General features: G+C 47.5%; 1 protein-coding gene across 1 annotated transcript in view; it reads right to left on the bottom strand.

Annotated features, from left to right (window-relative positions):
• Window positions 1–710: 710 nt before the first annotated feature.
• LOC137376721 (amino acid transporter heavy chain SLC3A2-like) overlaps window positions 711–20,191 on the bottom strand; it is a 170,180-nt gene continuing 150,699 nt past the window's right edge. The window contains exon 6 of the mRNA XM_068045696.1: window positions 711–1,046. Coding sequence (XP_067901797.1) covers window positions 711–1,046 — 336 coding nt within the window. The remainder of the gene's footprint in view (window positions 1,047–20,191) is intronic.

Here is a 20,191-nt window from a genome sequence, read left to right on the forward strand (position 1 = left end):
CCTACTATTTGAACTGCTGCAATCTTTGTGATGATATGGCGTCAATAATAGTGGCAGATAAAGAATTCCAGGATATGTCAAGAATCATCTCCACATAAACAGCAATTAATATATGGAACAGTCATTCAAGAAGCATTTGGATCCTGTAATGTAATTTTGGAAAACTGTAGATCTCTATGGAAGAATAACCGTGGCTGAATGACCTCTCTTATCTATCTTGTGATATTAAAATGACAACTGGGAAATAAAATCATTAGAGTGACTGACTGAGAGAAAAATGTACCCCACTCAGGACATTTGATATTGAGGCAGCCTGTATAAACTTGAGTTACAGGACTGAAAAGAAAATTTAGGAACTGCATTTAAAACCCATGTAGAATCCCATAAAGTTGGTTTATAGAAACAAAGAGAAATCTATTCATTTTGGATACTTCTCAATGCCAGAGAAGAAAATTTACTTCCTCTTATCTTGTGTTCAATTTCTGAGATCAGTACCTGAAACTGAACATTTGTTGTTGTGGAAATCTCAACTGACGTTAACTGATTTTGTTTAAATTGAAATAAAAATATAGATGATATTTGAGTGGTTTTCATTTATTGCATGAAAAGCAATCAACCTGCTTGCTTTTCAACATGTGTATACTGCACCATTTAATTAGACACAATTAATACTCTTTTCATTTAAAAGGTGTAACACAATAGTTCAAGAACTATTCTGCAATAAAGTATTTTAGTATATACCCTGTGTTTGCTTCTACTTTCATGTTAGTCAAATATACTAACTGGCATGGTGTTACACCTCTTGACTTGGCAAGTAGTAAAGCAGATGAAGGCAAATATACCCCAGTAAAATCCATAGTAACCATGCCACCAAAATTCAAGACAACTAAAATTCCTGTTTGATCCCATTGTCTTATGAATGCAATAAGATTTGTTATATTTGTCACCATATTGAAGTCACCAAACTGTAGAGATGGTTCTTCAGTTCTTATCTTCCCAAGTTCTTGGTAAAATGACAGAGTTGATAGTGGCTCATCAGATTGCTCCTGTTATAAACAGAGAAAACTCTTAGGACCTAAATTAAAAAACTTATAATCATAGAATTATACAGCACAGAATTATCCATTATGCCCATGTTGGCTCTTTGAAAGAGCTATCCAGTAGCCCCACACCCCTGCTTTTTTCCAAGAGTTCTGCAAATTTTTCCCCTTCCTGTATTTATCCAATTCCCTTTTGAAAGTTACTCGAATCTGCTTCCACCACCCTTTCAGGCAATGCATTCCAGTTAAAATCACGCAAGTTGGTTATCCTCTCCAATCCCCCTTTCTTTCCAGCATGTCCCACTATTAACCTGCTTTGTTGAGCCAGTGTGCAGGGCACTCACAGAAAGGAAGCAAGGTCCTACTTTAGATATGCAGAATGGGTGCGATGATGTCATCAATTCAAAGCTGAGGCCCGAGTGTGTGTGCAAGCGTGGGGGTGGGGTTGGGGGAGGGCTACCACTGTCAGCTCCCACATTAGGCAAAATTTGCCGGGTGCCAGAACCTGAGCAAGAAGAAGCACATTTCTTTTGGGCCTCCTTATCTCGAGAGACAATGGATACGCGCCTGGAGGTGGTCAGTGGTTTGTGAAGCAGCGCCTGGAGTGGCTATAAAGGCCAATTCTGGAGTGATAGGCTCTTCCACAGGTGCTGCAGAGAAATTTGTTTGTTGGGGCTGTTGCACAGTTGGCTCTCCCCTTGCGCCTCTGTCTTTTTTCCTGCCAACTACTAAGTCTCTTCGACTCGCCACAATTTAGCCCTGTCTTTATGGCTGCCCGCCAGCTCTGGCGAATGCTGGCAACTGACTCCCACGACTTGTGATCAATGTCACACGATTTCATGTCACGTTTGCAGACGTCTTTATAACGGAGACATGGACGGCCGGTGGGTCTGATACCAGTGGCGAGCTCGCTGTACAATGTGTCTTTGGGGATCCTGCCATCTTCCATGCGGCTCACATGGCCAAGCCATCTCAAGCGCCGCTGACTCAGTAGTGTGTATAAGCTGGGGGTGTTGGCCGCTTCAAGGACTTCTGTGTTGGAGATATAGTCCTGCCACCTGATGCCAAGTATTCTCCGAAGGCAGCGAAGATGGAATGAATTGAGACGTCGCTCTTGGCTGGCATACGTTGTCCAGGCCTCGCTGCCGTAGAGCAAGGTACTGAGGACACAGGCCTGATACACTCGGACTTTTGTGTTCCGTGTCAGTGCGCCATTTTCCCACACTCTCTTGGCCAGTCTGGACATAGCAGTGGAAGCCTTACCCATGCGCTTGTTGATTTCTGCATCTAGAGACAGGTTACTGGTGATAGTTGAGCCTAGGTAGGTGAACTCTTGAACCACTTCCAGAGCGTGGTCGCCAATATTGATGGATGGAGCATTTCTGACATCCTGCCCCATGATGTTCGTTTTCTTGAGGCTGATGGTTAGGCCAAATTCATTGCAGGCAGACGCAAACCTGTCGATGAGACTCTGCAGGCATTCTTCAGTGTGAGATGTTAAAGCAGCATTGCAAGAAGAAGCACATTTAAAACTTACATTTCAAGCTTTTTTGTAAATTAGAAGGGGTAGGATTGCTCTTCCATGCCTCACAAGGAAGCCTTGGGTCTCCCTTGCACCAGGCTAACATCTTCCCCACTGATTGTGGCCGGACCCACTACCTGCAATCATGCCCAAACTGCGCATCTCCCCCGCCCCTCAATCTTTGATTCAAACTTGGATTGCAATATACTTCTTGATAAGATCCACCATTCATACATCTTTGAGTCTGTGCCAAGCTCAAGTTTTAACATTGCTGTCAGCATTAGTTTCGGCATGCAAAATTAATGAACAGTCTCTGTTGATCAGCCTTATTTGATTTACATAACACATACTCACATATGAGATGAGAAATTTATACCATTATTTGGGGTTAATGCAGATTTGTTTTTATTCACAAGTATAAAACGAGACCAGCCACAACATCACACTTACAGTTTGCATTTCCAATCTCTGCAACACGATGCACAACATCAGGTCTAAGCTCTGGGATTTCTTCCCTAAACCTCTCCGCCTCTATCTCCCCTCCTTTTAAACCAAGCATTTGGTCAACTGTCCCAATGTCTCATGTGACTGGGTTTCAATTTTTGTTTGATATTGCTCCTGTGTGACACTTTGGGATGTTTTTCTATGTTAAAGATGTTATATAAATGCAATTGTTGTTGTTGCCTTGCACTCCATTTTAATGCAATGCTAGCCTTGAATTTCATTAATATCAGTTATGCCACAATCACATTGTTATTGCACAAGAAAGTTCAGTCATTCAACAGTAGGAATTAGACATAAATTTCTTGAGTAAGTTAATTACCTTATAAATTGGTAAGTATTCGCAAGTAAAATCACTCGAGCAGTTGAACCCACAGGAAAATTGAGTGCAATAATGAAGTAGCTGTTTAAAAGCACTCTGCAGACTCCAGTCTTCAGTATACTCCTGAGACTCTTCTCTTTCTTAGTACTGCCTCTGAGTAACATACATGCCACATAAGTGCCAGACAATGACCATCTCCAGCAAGAGAGAATCTAGCTATCTCCCCTTGACGTTCAACAATATTACCATCAAAGAATTCCCCTATCATCAATATACTGGGGGGTCACCATTGACCAGACAGTTAACTGGACTGGCCATATAAATACTGTGGCTACAAGAGCAGGTCAGAGGCTGGGAATTCTGCAGCAAGCAACTCATCTCCTGACTCTGCAAAGCCTGTCCATCATATACAAGGCACAAGTCAGGAGTGTGATGAAATGCTCTCCATTCACCTGGATGAGTGCAGATCCAACAACACTCAAGAAGCTTAACAGCATTCGGACAAAGCAGCCTGCTTCATCAGCACTCCATTCACTACCTTAAACATTCACTCCCTCTACCACCAGCGTACAGTGGCAGCAGTGTGTACCATTTACAAGATACACTGAGGCTCTTGCGACAGCACTTTCAAAAACAACAACCTCTACCACCTGGAAGAACAAGGGAAGTAGACGCATGGGAGCACCACCAGCTGCAAGTTCCCCTCCAAGTCATATACCATCCTGACTTGGAACTATATCATCACTCCTTCACTGTTGTTGGGTCAATATCCTGGAACTCCTTTCCTAACAGCACTGTGCGTGTATCAACACCACAAAGACTGCAGTGGTTCAAGAAGGCAGCTCACCACCACCTACTCAAGGGCAATTAGGGATAAGCAATAAATCCTGGCTTTGCCAGTGGCACTCACATCCCATGAATTAATTAAAAAAAGCAGCTGAAGGTTGTGGGTTCAAGCCCCACTCCAGACTTGAGCACAAAATCTAGGCTCACACTCCAGTGCCATGCAGAGAGTGCTGTACTGTTAGAGGTGCTGTCTTTTGGATAAGACATTATACCATGGCTCTGTCTGCCTTCTTAGGTGGATGTAAAAGATCCCATGGCACTGTTTTAAAGAAAGGCAAGGGAGTTCTTCCTGATGTCCTACCCAACATTTATCCCTCAACCAACATGACTAAAAAAGTTTATTTAGTCATTATCACTTTCTTGCTTGTTAGACTATGCTGTGTGCAAATTGTAAAAGCACTTTAGGATATTCTGAAGTCGTGATGCAAGCCTTTTTATGTTTTTATTACTCCAGTCTCTCCATGGCATCTATAACCAATATCTTCATTCCATGTTTCCAGTAGGATGGCAATCCACGCAACACCTGTGCCCACCAGGCAAGACGGTTGAAGAAGTGGGAGAAGAATAGTTAACTTCTGGGAGGAGGACAAAATGGAGGACAGGAGGCATAGTCTCCTCAGACAGCACTTCTCCAAGCCTGGCAGAGCAGTCAGGTGTAGCATCTGGAAGGAAGTGATACTGGCACTCTCAGCCAACTAGCTTATCCCCAGGACAACAGAGCAGCACAGGAAAGATTCAAGAATCTCACCGGATCTGGTAATGGCAAGGCACTTACAGCAGGGGTCGGCAACATATCCGTACACAGACACCTGTGTCCGTGCTAACAGATGTTGAAGTCCTTGAATGGTAATTTCAGGGATGAAAAATTTCCCTTTGGGTCCTTCTTTCCAACCAGAACGGCTGCAAAAGAAAGCGCAACACAGTTTCACAGCTGACAGCTCACTGGTGCTGCGAGCAGGAACAGCAGTTTCTGAACTTCGGACAGATTCAAGTTTTGTGGCGGGTTCCGATTTTTTTAAAAGTCCAACAGAAAACCCGAATCTGACCAAAGTTCAGAAACAGCTGTTCCGCTCCCAGCAATGGTCAGAGAGAGGGAAGGGAGAGAGAGAGGGGGAAAGAAAGAGGGGGAGAGAGGTGAGGGGGAGAGAAAGAGAGGGTAGAGAGAAGAGGGAGAGAGAGGGGAGACAGGACGAGAGAGGGAAGGGAGAGAGTGGCTGGGAGAGCTGGGGAGAGAAAGAGGGAGAGAGGGAGAGGGGTATGAGGGAGAGGGGTGGCAGAGAGGGGAGGGAGAGGGGGGAGGAAGGGGAGAGCGCGGGAGGAGAGAAAGAGAGTTTGGAGAGAGATGGGGAGAGAGAGGGTCAGGGAGAGAGGGAGGAAGAGAGCGGGAGGGAGAGATGGGGAGAGAAAGAGAGGGGGAGAGAAAGAGGGAGAGATAGAGGGGGAGAGATAGAGGGGGAGAGAAAGAGGGGGAAAGAAAAAGGAAGAGAGAGAGAAGGGGAGAGAGGGCGACAGGTAGAGAGGGAGGATAGAGTGTGGGGAGGGAGAGAGGGGGATGGAGAGATGGGAAGAGAAAGAGAGGGGGAGAGAGGGAGAAATAGAGATGGGAGAGAAAGAGGGGGAAGAAAGAGGAAAAGAGAGAGGGGGAGGGGAGAGAAAGAGGGAGGAGAGAGGGGGAGAGAGAGGGGGCGAGAGAGAAGGGAAAAAAGAAAGGGGAACAGGGGGAGAGAGAAAGGAGAGAGAGGGAAGGGAGAGAAGGAGGAGAGAGGGGGAGAGAAAGAGAGGGGAAGAGAGAGGTGGAGAGAGAGAGAAGGGGAGAGAGAGGGGGAGTGAGAGATGGGGAGAGAGACAGAGAGGGGAGAGAGAAAGAGAGGGGAAGAAAGAGAGGGAGGGATGAGAGAGGGAGGAGAGAAAGAGAGGGGGAGAGAGGGAGACGGGGAGGGCTAGATGGGGAAAGAGCGGGGGGCTGGGGGGAGAGAGGGAGAGATAGAGAGGAAAGAAAGAGGGGAGGGGGGAATGTAAGAGAGGGTAGAGAGAGAGGGGAGGGAGAGAGGGATGGAAAAGAGGAAGGAGAGAAAGAGAGGGGAGAGAGAGAGGGAAGGGAGAGAGGGCTTGGGAGAGATGGGGAGAGAAAGAGAGGGGGAGAGAGAGAGGGTGAGGGAGGGGGAGGGAAGAGGAAAGGGGGAGAGCGAGGGAGGAGAGAACGAGAATTTGGAGAGAGAGTGGGAGAGAGAAGGGGAGAGAGGGGGACAGGAAAAGAGAGAGGGGATAGACTGAGTGGAGAGGGAGAGAGCGGGAGGGAGAAATGGGGAGAGAAAGAGTGGGGGAGAAAGAGAGGGAGATAGAGAGGGGACAGAAAGAGGAGGGAAAGAAAGAGGGAGAGAGAGAGAGGGGGGATAGAGTGAGTAGGGAGGGAGAGATGGGTAGAGAAAGAGAGAGCAGAAGAGATAGAGGGGAGAGAAAGAGGGGGAAAGAAAGTGGAAGAGAGAGAGGGGGAGGGGAGAGAAAGAGGGGGAGAGAGAGGGGGAGACAGAAGGAAGGGAGAGAGGGAGGAGAGAGAAATGGGGAGAGAGAGGGGGCAGAGAAAGAGGGGGAAAGAGAGAAGGGGAGAGAGAGGGACAGGAAGAGAGATAGGAGAGAGGGGAGGGAGAGAGGGGAGAGGAAGGGGGGAGAGAAAGAGAGTGTGGAGAGAGAGAAGGGGAGAGAAGCGGACAGGGAGGGGAATAGAGTGAGTGGGAAGGGAGAGAGGGGTAAGGGAGAGATGGGGAGAGAAGGGTAAGGGAGAGATGGGGAGAGAAAGAGGGGGGAGAGAGAGAGGGAGAGAAAGAGGGGTGAAAGAAAGAGAGAGAGGGGGAGAGAAAGAGAGGGGAGAGAGAGCGAGAGGAGAGAGAAAGAAGGTGGAGAAAGAGAGGAGGACAGGGAGGGAAGGGAGAGAAGGGGAGAAAGGGAGGAGAGAAAGAAGGGAGAGAGAGGGAGCACAGAAAGAGGGAGAGGGAGAGAGAGGGGGCCAGTAAGAGAGAGAGAAGGGAGAGAGGGGAGGGAAAGATGGAGAGAGAAAGACGGGGGGGGGGAGAGAGAGAGGGTGGAGAGAGGAGTTAGAAGGGGAGGGAGAGGGGTGACAAAGAGAGAGGGGAGTGAGAGAGGGGGGAGGGAAAGAGGGTGTGGAGAGAGAGAGGGGGGGAGAAAGGGACAGAGGGGGGATAGAGTGAGTGGGGGGGGGAGTGAGAGATGGGGGGGAGAAAAAGAGGGGGAGAGAGAGAGAGAGGAAGAGATGGGGAGAGAAAGGGGGAAAGAAAGAGGAAGAGAGAGGGGGCAGGGGAGAAAGAGAGGGGAGAGAAAGTGGGCAGAGAGAGAGGAGGAGAGAGAGAGGAGGAGAGAGAGGGGAAGGGAGTTTGGTGGCAGAGAGGAGGGAGGGAGAGAGGAGAGAGAGTAGGCTGAAAGAGAGGTGAGAGAGAGGAGAAAAGGGAGGGGGAGGGAGTGGGATGGCAGAGAAGGGGGAGGGAGAGAGGGAGGAGAGAGAGAGGGTGGAGAGAGAGAGGGCTAGTGAGAGAGAGGAGAGAGGGGGACGGGGAGAGAGAGAATGGAGGGAGAGGGAAGGGAGAGAAGGGAAGAGAGGGAGGAGAGAAAGAGAGAGGAAGAGAGAGGGGGAGAGAGAGAAGGGGCGAGAGAAGGGGAGAGACGGGTCAGGGAGTGAGAGAGAAAGAGAGGGGAGAGAAAGAGGGGGAGAGATGGGGAGAAACAGAGGGGAGAGAGAGAGAAAGAGAGAGAGGGGTGAGAGAGAGAGAGAGAGAGAGAGAGGGGGGGGATCAGAGAGGGAGGAGAGAAAGAGAGGGTGAGAGAGAGCGAAGGGGAAACGGGGGAGAGAGGGGGGAGGGCAAGATGGGGAGAGAAAGAGCGGGGGGAGATAGAGAGGGGAGAGCAAGAGGGGAGAAAGAAAGGGGGGAGAAAGGGGAGGGGAGAGAGAAAGAGAGGGTACAGAGAGAGGGGGAGGGAGAGAGGGAGGACAGAAATAGGGATGGGAGAGAGGGAGGAGAAAAAGAGAGGGGAGAGGGACAGGAAGAGAGAGGGAAGGGAGAGAGGACTTGGGAGAGATGGGGAGAGAAAGAGAGGGGGAGAGAGAGAGGAGGGAGGGGGTGAGGGAGAGGGGTGGCAGAGAGAGAGGAGGGAGAGAGGGAGAGGAAAGGGGAGAGAGTGGGAGGCGAGAAAGAGAGTTTGGAGAGAGAGTGGGAGAGGTAAAGGGAGAGAGGGGGACAAGGAGAGAGAGGGGAAGAGATAGAGGGGAGAGAGTGGGGAAAAAAGAGGGAGTGAGTGAGGGGGGAGAGAGGTGGGGAGAGAGAGTAGAGAGAGAGAGGGGAAGAGGGAGGGTGAGGGAGTAGGGTGGCAGAGAGGGGGGAGGGAGAGAGAGAGAGGAGAAAGAGAGGGGGAGAGAGAAGGGGAGAGAGGGGGAGAAAGAGAGGGGGACCGGGAGAGAGAGAAGGGGGGGAGGGAGAGGAGGGGAGAGAGGGAGGAAAGAAGGGAGTTGGGGGGGAGAGAGGGGCAGAGGGAAAGAGAGGGCAGAGAGAGACAGAAGAAGAGATAGAGGGGGAGGGAGAGAATGGGAAAGAAAGAGAGGGGAGAGAAAGGGAGCGATAGAGAGGGGAGAAAGGGAGGGGGATAGAAAGCGAGGGGGAGAGGGAGCGGGAAGAGAAAGAGAGGGCAGAGAGGGGGCAGGGAGACATTGGGAGAGAAAGAGAGGGAAGGGAGGGGGGGAGAGAAAGGGAGTGATAGAGGGGAGAGAAAGGGAGGGGGATAGAAAGAGAGGGGGAAAGGGAGTGGGGAGGGAGAGAGAGCCAGAAAGAGAGAGGGGAGGGAAAGAGGGGGCAGGGAGAGAAGGGGAGGGAGGGAGAGAGAGGGATAGAAAGAGATGGGGAGGGAGAAAAGGGACAGATTGACACAAAAGGGTAAGAGGGGAAAGAGAGGGGAGAGGAATGGATAGAAAGGGAGGAAGGAGAGAGGGGAGACAGATGGACACAGAGGGGAGAGAGATGGATACAGTGACGGGTTAGAGAGGGAGGGGTAAGGGATGGACCCAGAGAGGAATAGGGATTGACACAGAGAGGGAAAGAGGGAGCAAGAGGGGAGAGAAAGTGATCAAGATCATCCCTGACAGATGGACATTTATCTGGAATCTCCGCATCACTACATGTAGTGTACAGGCAGACATTGACAACTTGTGCAAGCAAAATCAATGCCAGGTATCTCACTAAATAGGGAGAAATGCTTTCTAAATCAGATTGTGCTTTGATGGCATTAAGATGGCTATACACAGATTAATTGCCCCCATGTCTGTGGCTGAGTCAATAATTTTGTCAAATTTCCGTGATGCAACATGTTGGTGCCTATCCTTGACTTACGGTAGTTTTCCTTTCTTCCTTTCCCAACTTGGGCATCATTCCCATCTCCTCCGCCTTAAAAGCAGTACTCATAGTACATATCTTTCACAATGTACTCTGTTCATGGGCATCTACTAACTTCCTTGCCTGAACTATGGTTACATACCTCCCCTAACATATTAAAAGTGCCTTGCACAATGCCCAAAACATTCCATCACCCTTAATGTCTTCACATCCCCGTGTCTCTCACTTCACCGCTCCCCATCACATTCACTCTGACCGAGCTGGCCGAGTCCTAAAGGACATAGCTGCTAGACTGGGTCTGCGGCAGCTGGTGAGGGAACCAACAAGAGGGAAAAATATATTTGACCTTGCCCTCACCAATCTGTCTGCCGCAGATGCATCTGCCCATGATAGTACTGGTAGGAGTGACCACCAAACAGTCCTTGTGGAGGTCTTCACTTTAAGGATACCCTCCATCGTGTTGTGTGCCACTACCACCCTGCTAAATGGATAGATTTCAAAGAGATCTACCAGTGCAAAACTGGGAATCCATGAAGTGCTGTGGGCCATCATCAGCAGCAGAATTGTACTCAACCACAATCTGTAACCTCATGCCCCGGCATATTCCCCGCTCTACCATTACCATCAAGCCGGGGGACCAACCCTGGTTCAATGTAGAGTGAAGGATGGCATGCCAGGAGCAGCACCAGGCATACCTCAAAATGAGGTGTCAACCTGGTGAAGCTACAACCCAGGACTACTTGCGTGCCAAACAGCGTAAGCAGCATGTGATTGAGAAAAGCGATTCCATAACCAATGGATCAGATCTAAGCTCTGCAGTCTTGCCACATCCAGTCGTGAATGGTGGTGGACAATTAAACAACTAACTGGAGGAGGCTCCACAAACATCCCCATCCTCAATGATGGGGGAGCCCAGCACATCAGTGCAAGAGATAAGGCTGAAGCATTTACAACAATCTTCAGCCAGAAGTGCCGAGTTGATGATCCATCTTGGCCGCCTCCTGAAGTCCCCAGCAGCACAATGCCAGTCTTCAGCCAATCCGATACACTCCACGAGATGAAGAAATGGCTGAAGGCACTCGATATTGCAAAAGCTGTGGGCCCTGACAACATTCCAGCAATAGCACTGAAGACTTGTGCTCCAGACCACATCGTGCCCCAAGACAAGCTGTTCCAGTATAGCTACAACACTGGCATCTACCCGGCAATGTGGAAAATTGCCCAGGCATGTTCTGTACACAAAAAGCAGGACAAATCCAACCGGCCAATTACTGCCCTGTCAGTCTACTCTCAATCATCAGTAAAGTGATGGAAGGTGTCGTCGACAGTGCTATCAAGCAGCACCTGCTTAGCAATAACCTGATCAGTGATGCTCAGTTTGGGTTCCGCCAGGGCCACTCAGCTCCTGACCTCATTACAGCCTTGGTTCAAACATTGACAAAAGAGCTGAACTCAAGAAGTGAGCTGAGAGTGACTGCCCTTGACATCAAGGCAGCATTTGACAGAGTATGGCATCAAGGAGCCCTAGGAAAGCTGGAGTCAATGGGAATCAAGGGGAAAGCTCTCCACTGGTTGGAGTCACACCCAGCGCAAAGGAAGATGGTTGTGGTTGTTGGAGGTCAATCACCTCAGCTCCAAGACATCAATGTAGGAGATCCTCAGGGTAGTGTGCTAGGCCCAACCACCTTCAGCTGCTTCATCAATGACCTTCCTTCAACCTTAAGGTCAGAAGTGTGGATGCTCGCTGATGATTGCACAATGTTCAGCACCATTTGCAACTCCTCAGATACTGAAGCAGTCTGTGTAGAAATGCAGCAAAACCAGGTCAATATCCAGGCTTGGGCTGGTAAGTGGCAAGTAACATTTGCACCACCCAAGTGCCAGGCAATGAATATCTCAAACAAGAGAGAATCTAACCATCTCCCCTTGACATTCAATGGCATTACGCTCACTGAATCCTCTACAATCGACATCCTGAAGGTTGCCATTGACCAGAAACTGATCTGGAATAGCCATATAAAATACTGTGGCTACTAAGCAGATCAGAGGCTAGGAATCCTGAGGCAAGTAACTAGGGCTCCTTGATGCCATATTCCATCAAATGCTGTCTTGATGTCAAGGGCAGTTACTCTCACCTCACCTCTTGAGTTCAGCTCTTTTGTCCATGTTTGAACCAAGGCTGTAATTTTTTTTATTATTCGTTTGTGGGATGGGGGCATTGCTGGCTAGGCTAGCATTTGTTACCCATCCTTAATTTCCCTTGAACTGAGTGGCTTGCTAGGCCATTTCAGAGTCAACCACATTGCTGTGGGTCTGGAGTCAGACGAGGTAAGATTTCCTTCCCTAAAGGGCATTAGTGAACCAGATGGGTTTTTACAACAAGCGACAATGGTTTCATGATCATCATTAGACTAGCTTTCAATTCTAGATTTTTCTATTAAATTCAAATTTCACTATCTGCCATGGTGGGATTCAAACCCATGTCTCCAGAGAATTAGCCTGGACTCTAGATTACTAGTCCAGTGACATTACCATTATGCCACTGCCTCCCCACCTGAGTAGCTCACCTCCTGACTCCCCAAAAGCCTGTCCACAAGGCACAAGTCAGGAGTGTGATCAAATACTCTCCACTTGCCTGGATGGGTGCAGCTCCAACAACACTCAAGAAGCTTGACACCATCCAGGATAAAGCAGCCCGCTTGATTGGCACTCCATCCACAAACATTTACTCCCTCCACCACCGAAGCACAGTGGTAGCACAGTGTACCATCTACAAGATGCACTACAGCAATGCACCAAGGCTCCTTAGACAGCACCTTATACCACTATCTAGAAGGACAAGGGCAGCAGATGCATGGGAACACCACCATCTGCAAGCTTCCCTCCAAGTCACACACCATCCTGATTTGGAACTATATCGTCGTTCCTTCACTGTCGCTGGGTCGAAATCATGAAACTCCCTTCCTAACAGCACTGTAGGTATACCTACCCCACATGGACTGCAGCGGTTCAAGAAGGCAGCTCACCACCACCCTCTCAAAGGCAATTAGGGATGGGCAATAAATGCCGTCCTAGCCAGTGACCCCCACATCCCAGGAACGAATAAAAAAAACTCTGTAGCTCTGCTGCCTAGGTATTGATGACAAAGTACAGGAACTCAGCTGCTTTATTAAAGTGTGGGTCTGTTACCTGCACAACACTTGCCTTAACAGCTCACTAGCTAATTATGCATAGATGGCAAGAATGCAAAACTTTAAAAGTAGATAATAATTGTCACCTTAACTGTCCTGTCAGGGCAGTTGTGATAATGGAGGGAGTCTACAGATCATTATGATGAAGTTGACAGAGGTGTCCAGTAGCTTCCTCAGAGAGGTGCAGCTTTCGGATGCATTGTTCCTTGGATAGGCTCTCATAGGACCAGTGTGGGCTGCACACACGTTGAGACACAGAATGGTATGCCTGTGGGGAAAGCCATCTATGCCCAAAATTGATTCGCATGTGTTTGGGGTAGGGGACATTGGATGTCTCAAAGTTGTGTTGGGGCGTGTTGTGATGCATCGGGTTAAATAAGATAGCATGAAACATGGAATCAGTAAATGAAGTTGGTGCTTTCTTCAGCTCACCATGATCTGAAGTGACAGGGGAACTGTGAGACCTTTTTTTGGGGGTGCAATTTACATCAAGTACAGGAGCAGGCTAAACCCATGAAACTTCCATGTACAGTGGAGCTATATAATTGAGACTTGAGGGGCTTTGATGGACATATGGTTTGCACTGTTAAGAAGAGTAAGGAAAGTTGTGTTTAGTGCAACAATGGCCTCAGTGCACCCAAATGCACCAAAATAAAAAAATCCTCGACCTTAAGGGGTTAGTGTGCAAAATTAAAGCACATGGGATTGGGAGTAATATACTAGCATGGATTGAGAATTGGTTGACAGGAAGCAGAGTAAGAATAAACGGGTGGCAGGCAGTGACTTGTGGGGTACCACAGGGATCAGTGCTTGGGCCCCAGCTATTCACAATATATATTAATGACTTGGGTCAGGGAACTAAATGTAACATTTCCAAGTTTGCAGATGACACAAAGCTGGGGGGGAATGTGAGCTGTGAAGAGGATTCTAAGAGGCTCCAATGTGATTTGGACAAGTTGGGTGCATGGCAGATGCAGTATAACGTGGATAAATGTGAGATTATCCACTTTGGTTGTAAAAACAGAAAGGCAGATTATTGTCTGAATGGTGATAGATCGGGAAAGGGGCAGGTGCAACGAGAGCTGGGTGTCCTTGTACACCAGTCGCTGAAAGCAAGCATTCAGGTGCAGCAAGCAATTAGGAAGGCAAATGGTATGTTGGCCTTCATTGCAAGAGGATTTGAATACAGGAGCAATGATGTCTTACTGCAGTTACATAGGGCCTTGGTGAGACCACATCTGAAGTATTGTGTGCAGTTTTAGTCTCTTTATCTGAGGAAGGATGTTCTTGCCTTGGAGGGAGTGCAAAGAAGATTTACTAGGCTGATTCCTGGGCTGGCAGGATTGATGTATAAGGAGATTGGGTCAACTAGGCCTATATTCACTAGAGTTTAGAAGAATGAGAGGGGATCTCATAGAAACCTATAAAATTCTAACAGGACTAGACAGGCTAGATGCAGGGAGGATGTTCCTGATGGCTGGGGAGTCCAGAACCAGGGGTTACAGTCTCAGGATATGGGGTATGCCATTTAGAGCTGAGATGAGAAATTTCTTCACTCAGAGGGTGGTGAACCTGTGGAATTCTCTACTGCAGAAGACAGTGGAGGCCAAGTCATTAAATGTATTAAAGAAGGAGATAGATATATTTCTTAATGCCAAAGGGATCAAGGGATATGGGGAGAAAGCGGGAACAGGGTACTGAATTAGACAATCAGCAATGATCTTTTTTGAATGGTGGAGCAGGCCCAAAGGGCCGAATGGCCTACTCCTGCTTCTATTTTCTGTTTAGCACAATAATAGTGTAAGTGCTAAAGATAGTGAGGAAATTAATGGCAACTAGTTTTTTTTCTGTTAGAAAATAAAGAAATCATCTGGATACGAGTCACCAATTATGATGCACAGGTAGTGGCAATGCTGGTATTTCAGGCACCAGCTGGTTGCCCATTCATCCCTAGCAGATTTTATCATGTGGTGAGCAGTGTACCAAAATTTTTTTAAACTATGGACTCCACTTCAGCATGTTCCTGCCACATGGCATAATTATCCCTAATTTTAGTAATTTGGGAGGCTGAATGAGTTTTGCACACAACTTCTATGCAAATTCCTAGCACTTTTGTGCTGTTTTTAAAATTCATTCTTAAAATATATTTGTCGCAGCTAGTTGCCCTGTGAAGGTAGTGGTAGGCTATTTTTCTGAGCTGTCTTAGTGGGATTTGAACTCTCTGGATTAATCGTTCAGGGCTATGGATTACTAGTTCCCTGCTCCACCCAGAAGACGCACTGCTGCCTGACATTCTGCTGCTATCTGCCGGCCAGCTGACACTTCAATCCCTGGTGCCCTGTGCTTTTTTGTGGACAGGAGATACCTGGGCAATTTTCCACTTTGTTGGGTAGATGCCAGTTTTGTAGCTGCACAGGAACAGCTTGGCTAGGGGTGTAAGTAGATCTGGAGCACAAGTCTTCAGTACTACAACTGGAATGTTGTCAAGGCCCATGGGCTTTGCTGTATCCAGTGCAATCAGCTGTTTCTTTACATTATGTGGAGTAAGTAGATTTGACTGAAGACTGGCACCTGTGATGCTGGGGACATCAGGGCGAGGTCGAGATGGATCCATTTGGCAGTTCTGGCTGAAGATAGTTGCAAATGCTTCAGTCTTATCTTCTGTACTCACTTCCTAGGCTCTGCCATCATTGAGGAAGGGAATGTTCATGGAGCCTCCTCCTTCTGCTAGTTGTTTAATTGATCACCACCATTCATGAATAAATGTGGCAGGACTGCAGAGCTCTGATCTGATCTGTTAATTATGGGTTTCCTTAGTTCTGTCTATAGCATGCTTCTTCTGTTGGTTAGCATGCATATAGTCTTGTATTCACCAGGTTAGCATCTTATTTTTCGATATGCCTGGTTCTGCTCCTGGTATGCTTTCCTACACTTCTTACTGAAGCAGGTCAGTCCCTTGGCTTAAAATGAAAACATAAAATTCTAGAAATACTCAGCAGGTCAGGCAGCTTCTCTGGAAAGAGAAATAGAACCTTTCAGGTCAATGACCTTTTATAAGAACTGGGAAAAGTTAGAAATGTAATAGGTCTTAAGTAAATGAAAGACAGGAGGTGGGAAAAGGATAAAAGGGAAGGTCTATGATCGGGTGGAAGGCAGGAGCAATTAAATGACAAAAGAGTTGGTATTGCAGGACCAAAGGGAGTAGTACTGGGACAAGTAAAGAAACAAAAGTTGTGTCTGAAGAAGTTGTGAATAGCAGAATGATGAACAGCTGCTATCTGAAAGCAAAAAAGGGGGAAAATGAGAGTAAAACCAAAACCAGCAAAGAGAAAGAAAACAAAATAAAATGCGCTTTCACAGCCTCATCTCCTTCCTCAGCAACTGTCTCCAGCTCCTGCTTATTCCATGTGGATTCCAACCCTTCGTGTTTCAGATCCACCCATGATTATAGATATCTTCTGGACATTGAACGTTCCTCGAACCATTTGTCTCACCGCATCCTGAGATCCACATTCAACGCCATGTGTTGCAGCATTCTCACTCTTGACCTCTTTCTTTAGCAGCACCAACTCACTCTATCTCAAAGCTGTCCTGATTTGCAGTTTCATTTCATCCTTTGTCTCATCCGACGCTTTAACAAAAACATTTTTCTTCCTTCTTGGCATGAAGGATCGCAAGTTTCAACAACTCATAGGTAGCAACATGGAAAAAAAATAGGAGCAGGAGTAGGCCATTTGGCCCTTCGAGCGCCATTCATCATGATCATGGCTGATCATCCAACTCAGTAGCCTGTTCCGGCTTTCGCCCCATATCCTTTGATGCATTTAGACCCAAGAGCTATATCCAACTCCTTTTTGAAAACATATAATGTTTTGGCCTCAACTGTTTTGTGTGGTAGTGAATTCCACAGGCTTACCACTCTCTGGGTGAAGAAATTTCTCCTCATCTCAGTCCTGAAAGGTTTACCCCGTATCCTTAGACTATGACGCCTGGTTCTGGACTCCCCCACCATCGGGAACAACATCTACCCTGTCAAGTCCTGTGAGAATTTGGATCTTTCTTCTCCTTCATTTCCCTCTGACCCCATCCCGACTTTTAACTTTACCATTTGCCGCACATTCCCAATACCTTCCAACCTTTTTTTCTCTGAGCCTGAACGATCTGTCCTTAGCAAATGCCTCAGCCTCATCCCTTACACCCTGACCTCAAAGAATTTCGAGCTTGGCACGACACTGAGCTACATCCATGGAGAAGACTCAGAGGGCGGAGTTCCGGATCGGTAAGTATAAAGAACTTACCTCGGGGATTCGCGGCCTACATTCACGGAGAAGACTCGGAGGGCGGAGTTCCAGACCAGTAAGTATAAAAAACTTACCTTGGGGATTCGCGGCCTACATTCACGGCGAAGACTCGGAGGGTGGAGTTCCAGACCAGTAAGTATAAAAAACTTACCTCAGGGATTTGCGGCCGACATTCACAGAGAAGACTCGGACAGCGGAGTTCCGGACCGGTAAGTATAAAAAACTTACCTCTGGTAAAAAAAAACTGAAAAGTGACGTCACAGGAAAGCTGTGACCTGACTGGCTGGTCGGGAATTTGTACTGAATTTGAAAATAAAACATTGGTAAAAATTGATTAAAACCCTTAATTAACTAATTAATAAGTAGAGTAACTAAACCAGAGGGAGGAGATTACTGTATTTAGTTAGCATTTAATATTTATAGTAGAAATCTAGCACTAGGGACCATATAGTTAATTATAACAATTTAGTAAGGATTTAATAAGTATTTATTTATTTTATATTAATTAACTAATTAGTGCTAGAAATGACAGTTAGAGGAGTGAAGTGCTTCACCTGTGAGATGTGGGAAGTCCGTGACGCTTGCAGCATTCCGGACGACTACATCTGCAGGAAATGTTCCCAGTTGCAGCTCCTCACAGACCGCATGGATTGGTTGGAGCACCAACTGGATGCACTTAGGAGCATGCAAGTGGCAGAAAGTGTCATAGACAGGAGTTTTAGAGAAGTGGTTAAACCCAAGGTGCAGGCAGATAGATGGGTGACCGCTAGAAGGGGCAGGCAGTCAGTGCAGGAATCCCCTGTGGCTATCCCCCTCTCTAACAAGTATACCGTTTTGGATACTGTTGGGGGGGTTGGCCTATCAGGGGAAAACAGCAGCAGCCAGAGCAGTGGCACCACAGCTGGCACTGTTGTTCAGCAGGGAGGGACAAAGCGCAGAAGAGCAATAGTTATAGGGGACTCTATAGTCAGGGGCACAGAAACGCGCTTCTGTGGACGTGAAAGAGACTCCAGGATGGTATGGTGCCTCCCTGATGCCAGGGTCAAGGATGTCTCTGAACGGACAGGGGGCATTCTGAAGGGGGAGGGTGAACAGCCAGAGGTTGTGGTACACATCGGTACCAACGACATAGGCAGGAAGAGTGATGAGGTCCTGCAGGGGGAGTTTAGGGAGTTAGATAGAAAGTTAAAAAACAGGACCTCTAGGGTTGTAATCTCGGGATCACACCCTGTGCCAGTGAGGCTAGAAATAGGAAGATAGTGCAGATAAACACGTGGCTGAACAGCTGGTGTAGAAGGGAGGGTTTCAGATATCTGGACCATTGGGATCTCTTCAGGGACAGATGGGACCTGTACAAGAAGGACGGGTTGCATCTAAACTGGAGGGGCACAAATATCCTGTCTGCGAGGTTTGCTAGTGTCACTCGGGAGGGTTTAAACTAGTGCGGCAGGGGGGTGGGAACCAGAGCAGTAGGACAGCAAGTGAAATAAATGAGGGGGAACTAGTAAATAAGGCCAGTAAGACTAAGAGGATGAGCAGGCAGGGAGATGTTGCGGAGAACAGCAGGACTGGTGGTCTGAAGTGCATTTGTTTCAATGCAAGAAGTATAATAGGTAAGGCAGATGAACTTAAGAGCTTGGATTAGTACTTGGAACTATGATGTTGTTGTTATTACAGAGACTTGGTTGAGGGAAGGACAGGATTGGCAGCTAAATGTTCCAGGATTTAGAAGCTTCAGGCCGGATAGAGGGGGATGTAAAAGGGGTGGGGGAGTTGCATGACTTGTTAAGGAGAATATCACAGCTGTACTGCGGGAGGACACCTCGGAGGGGTCATGCAGCAAGGCAATATGGGTGGAGCTCAGGAATAGGAAGGGTGCAGTCACGATGTTGGGGGTTTACTACAGGCCTCCCAACAGCCAGCGGGAGGTAGAGCAGTAGATATGTAGACAGATTTTGGAAAGATGTAAAGGTAACAGGGTTGTAGTGGTGGGTGATTTTAACTTCCCCTATATTGATTGGGACTCACTTAGTGCTTGGGGCTTGGATGGGGCAGAATTTGGAAGGAGCATCCAGGAGGGCTTCTTGAAACAATACGTAGATAGCCCAACTAGGGATGGGGCCGTACTGGACCTGGTATTGGGGAATGAGCCCGGCCAGGTGGTCAAAATTTCAGTAGGGGAGCATTTCAGGAACAGTGACTATAATTCCAAAAGTTTTAAGGTACTTGTGGATAAGAATAAGAGTAGTCCTCGGGTGAAGGTGCCAAATTGGGGGAAGGCTAATTATAACAATATTAGGCAAGAACTGAAGAATTTAGATTGGGGGCGGCTGTTTGAGGGTAAATCAACATCTGACATGTGGGAGTCTTTCAAACGTCAGCTGATTATAATCCAGGACCTGCATGTTCCTGTGAGGAAGAAGGATAAGTTTGGCAAGTTTCGGGAACCTTGGATAACGCGGGATATTGTGAGCCTCGTCAAAAAGAAAAAGGAAGCATTTGTAAGGGCTGGAAGGCTAGGAACAGACGAATCCCTTGAGGAATATAAAGACAGTAGGAAGGAACCTAAGCATGGAGTCAGGAGGGCTAAAAGGGGTTATGAGAAGTCATTGGCAAACAGGATTAAGGAAAATCCCAAGGCTTTTTATACGTATATAAAGAGCAAGAGGGTAACTAGGGAAAGGGTTGGCCCACTCAAGGACAGAGAAGGGACTCTATGTGTGGTGCCAGAGGAAATGGGCGAGGTATTAAATGAGTACTTTGCATCAGTATTCACCAAGGAGAAGGACGGTGGATGATGAGCCTAGGGAAGGGACTGTAGATAGTCTCAGTCATCTCATTATCAAAAAGGAGGAGGTGTTGGGTGTCTTGCAAAGCATTAAGGTAGATAAGTCCCCAGGGCCTGATGGGATCTACCCCAGAATACTAAGGGAAGAAATTGCTGGGGCCTTGACAGAAATCTTTGCATCCTCATTGGCTACAGGTGAAGTCCCAGAGGACCGGAGAATAGCCAATGTTGTTCCTTTGTTTAAGAAGGGTAGCAAAGATAATCCAGGAAATTATAGGCCGGTGAGC

Source organism: Heterodontus francisci, chromosome 13, assembly GCF_036365525.1.
Source record: "Heterodontus francisci isolate sHetFra1 chromosome 13, sHetFra1.hap1, whole genome shotgun sequence".
Classification (NCBI taxonomy): Eukaryota; Metazoa; Chordata; class Chondrichthyes; order Heterodontiformes; family Heterodontidae; genus Heterodontus; species Heterodontus francisci.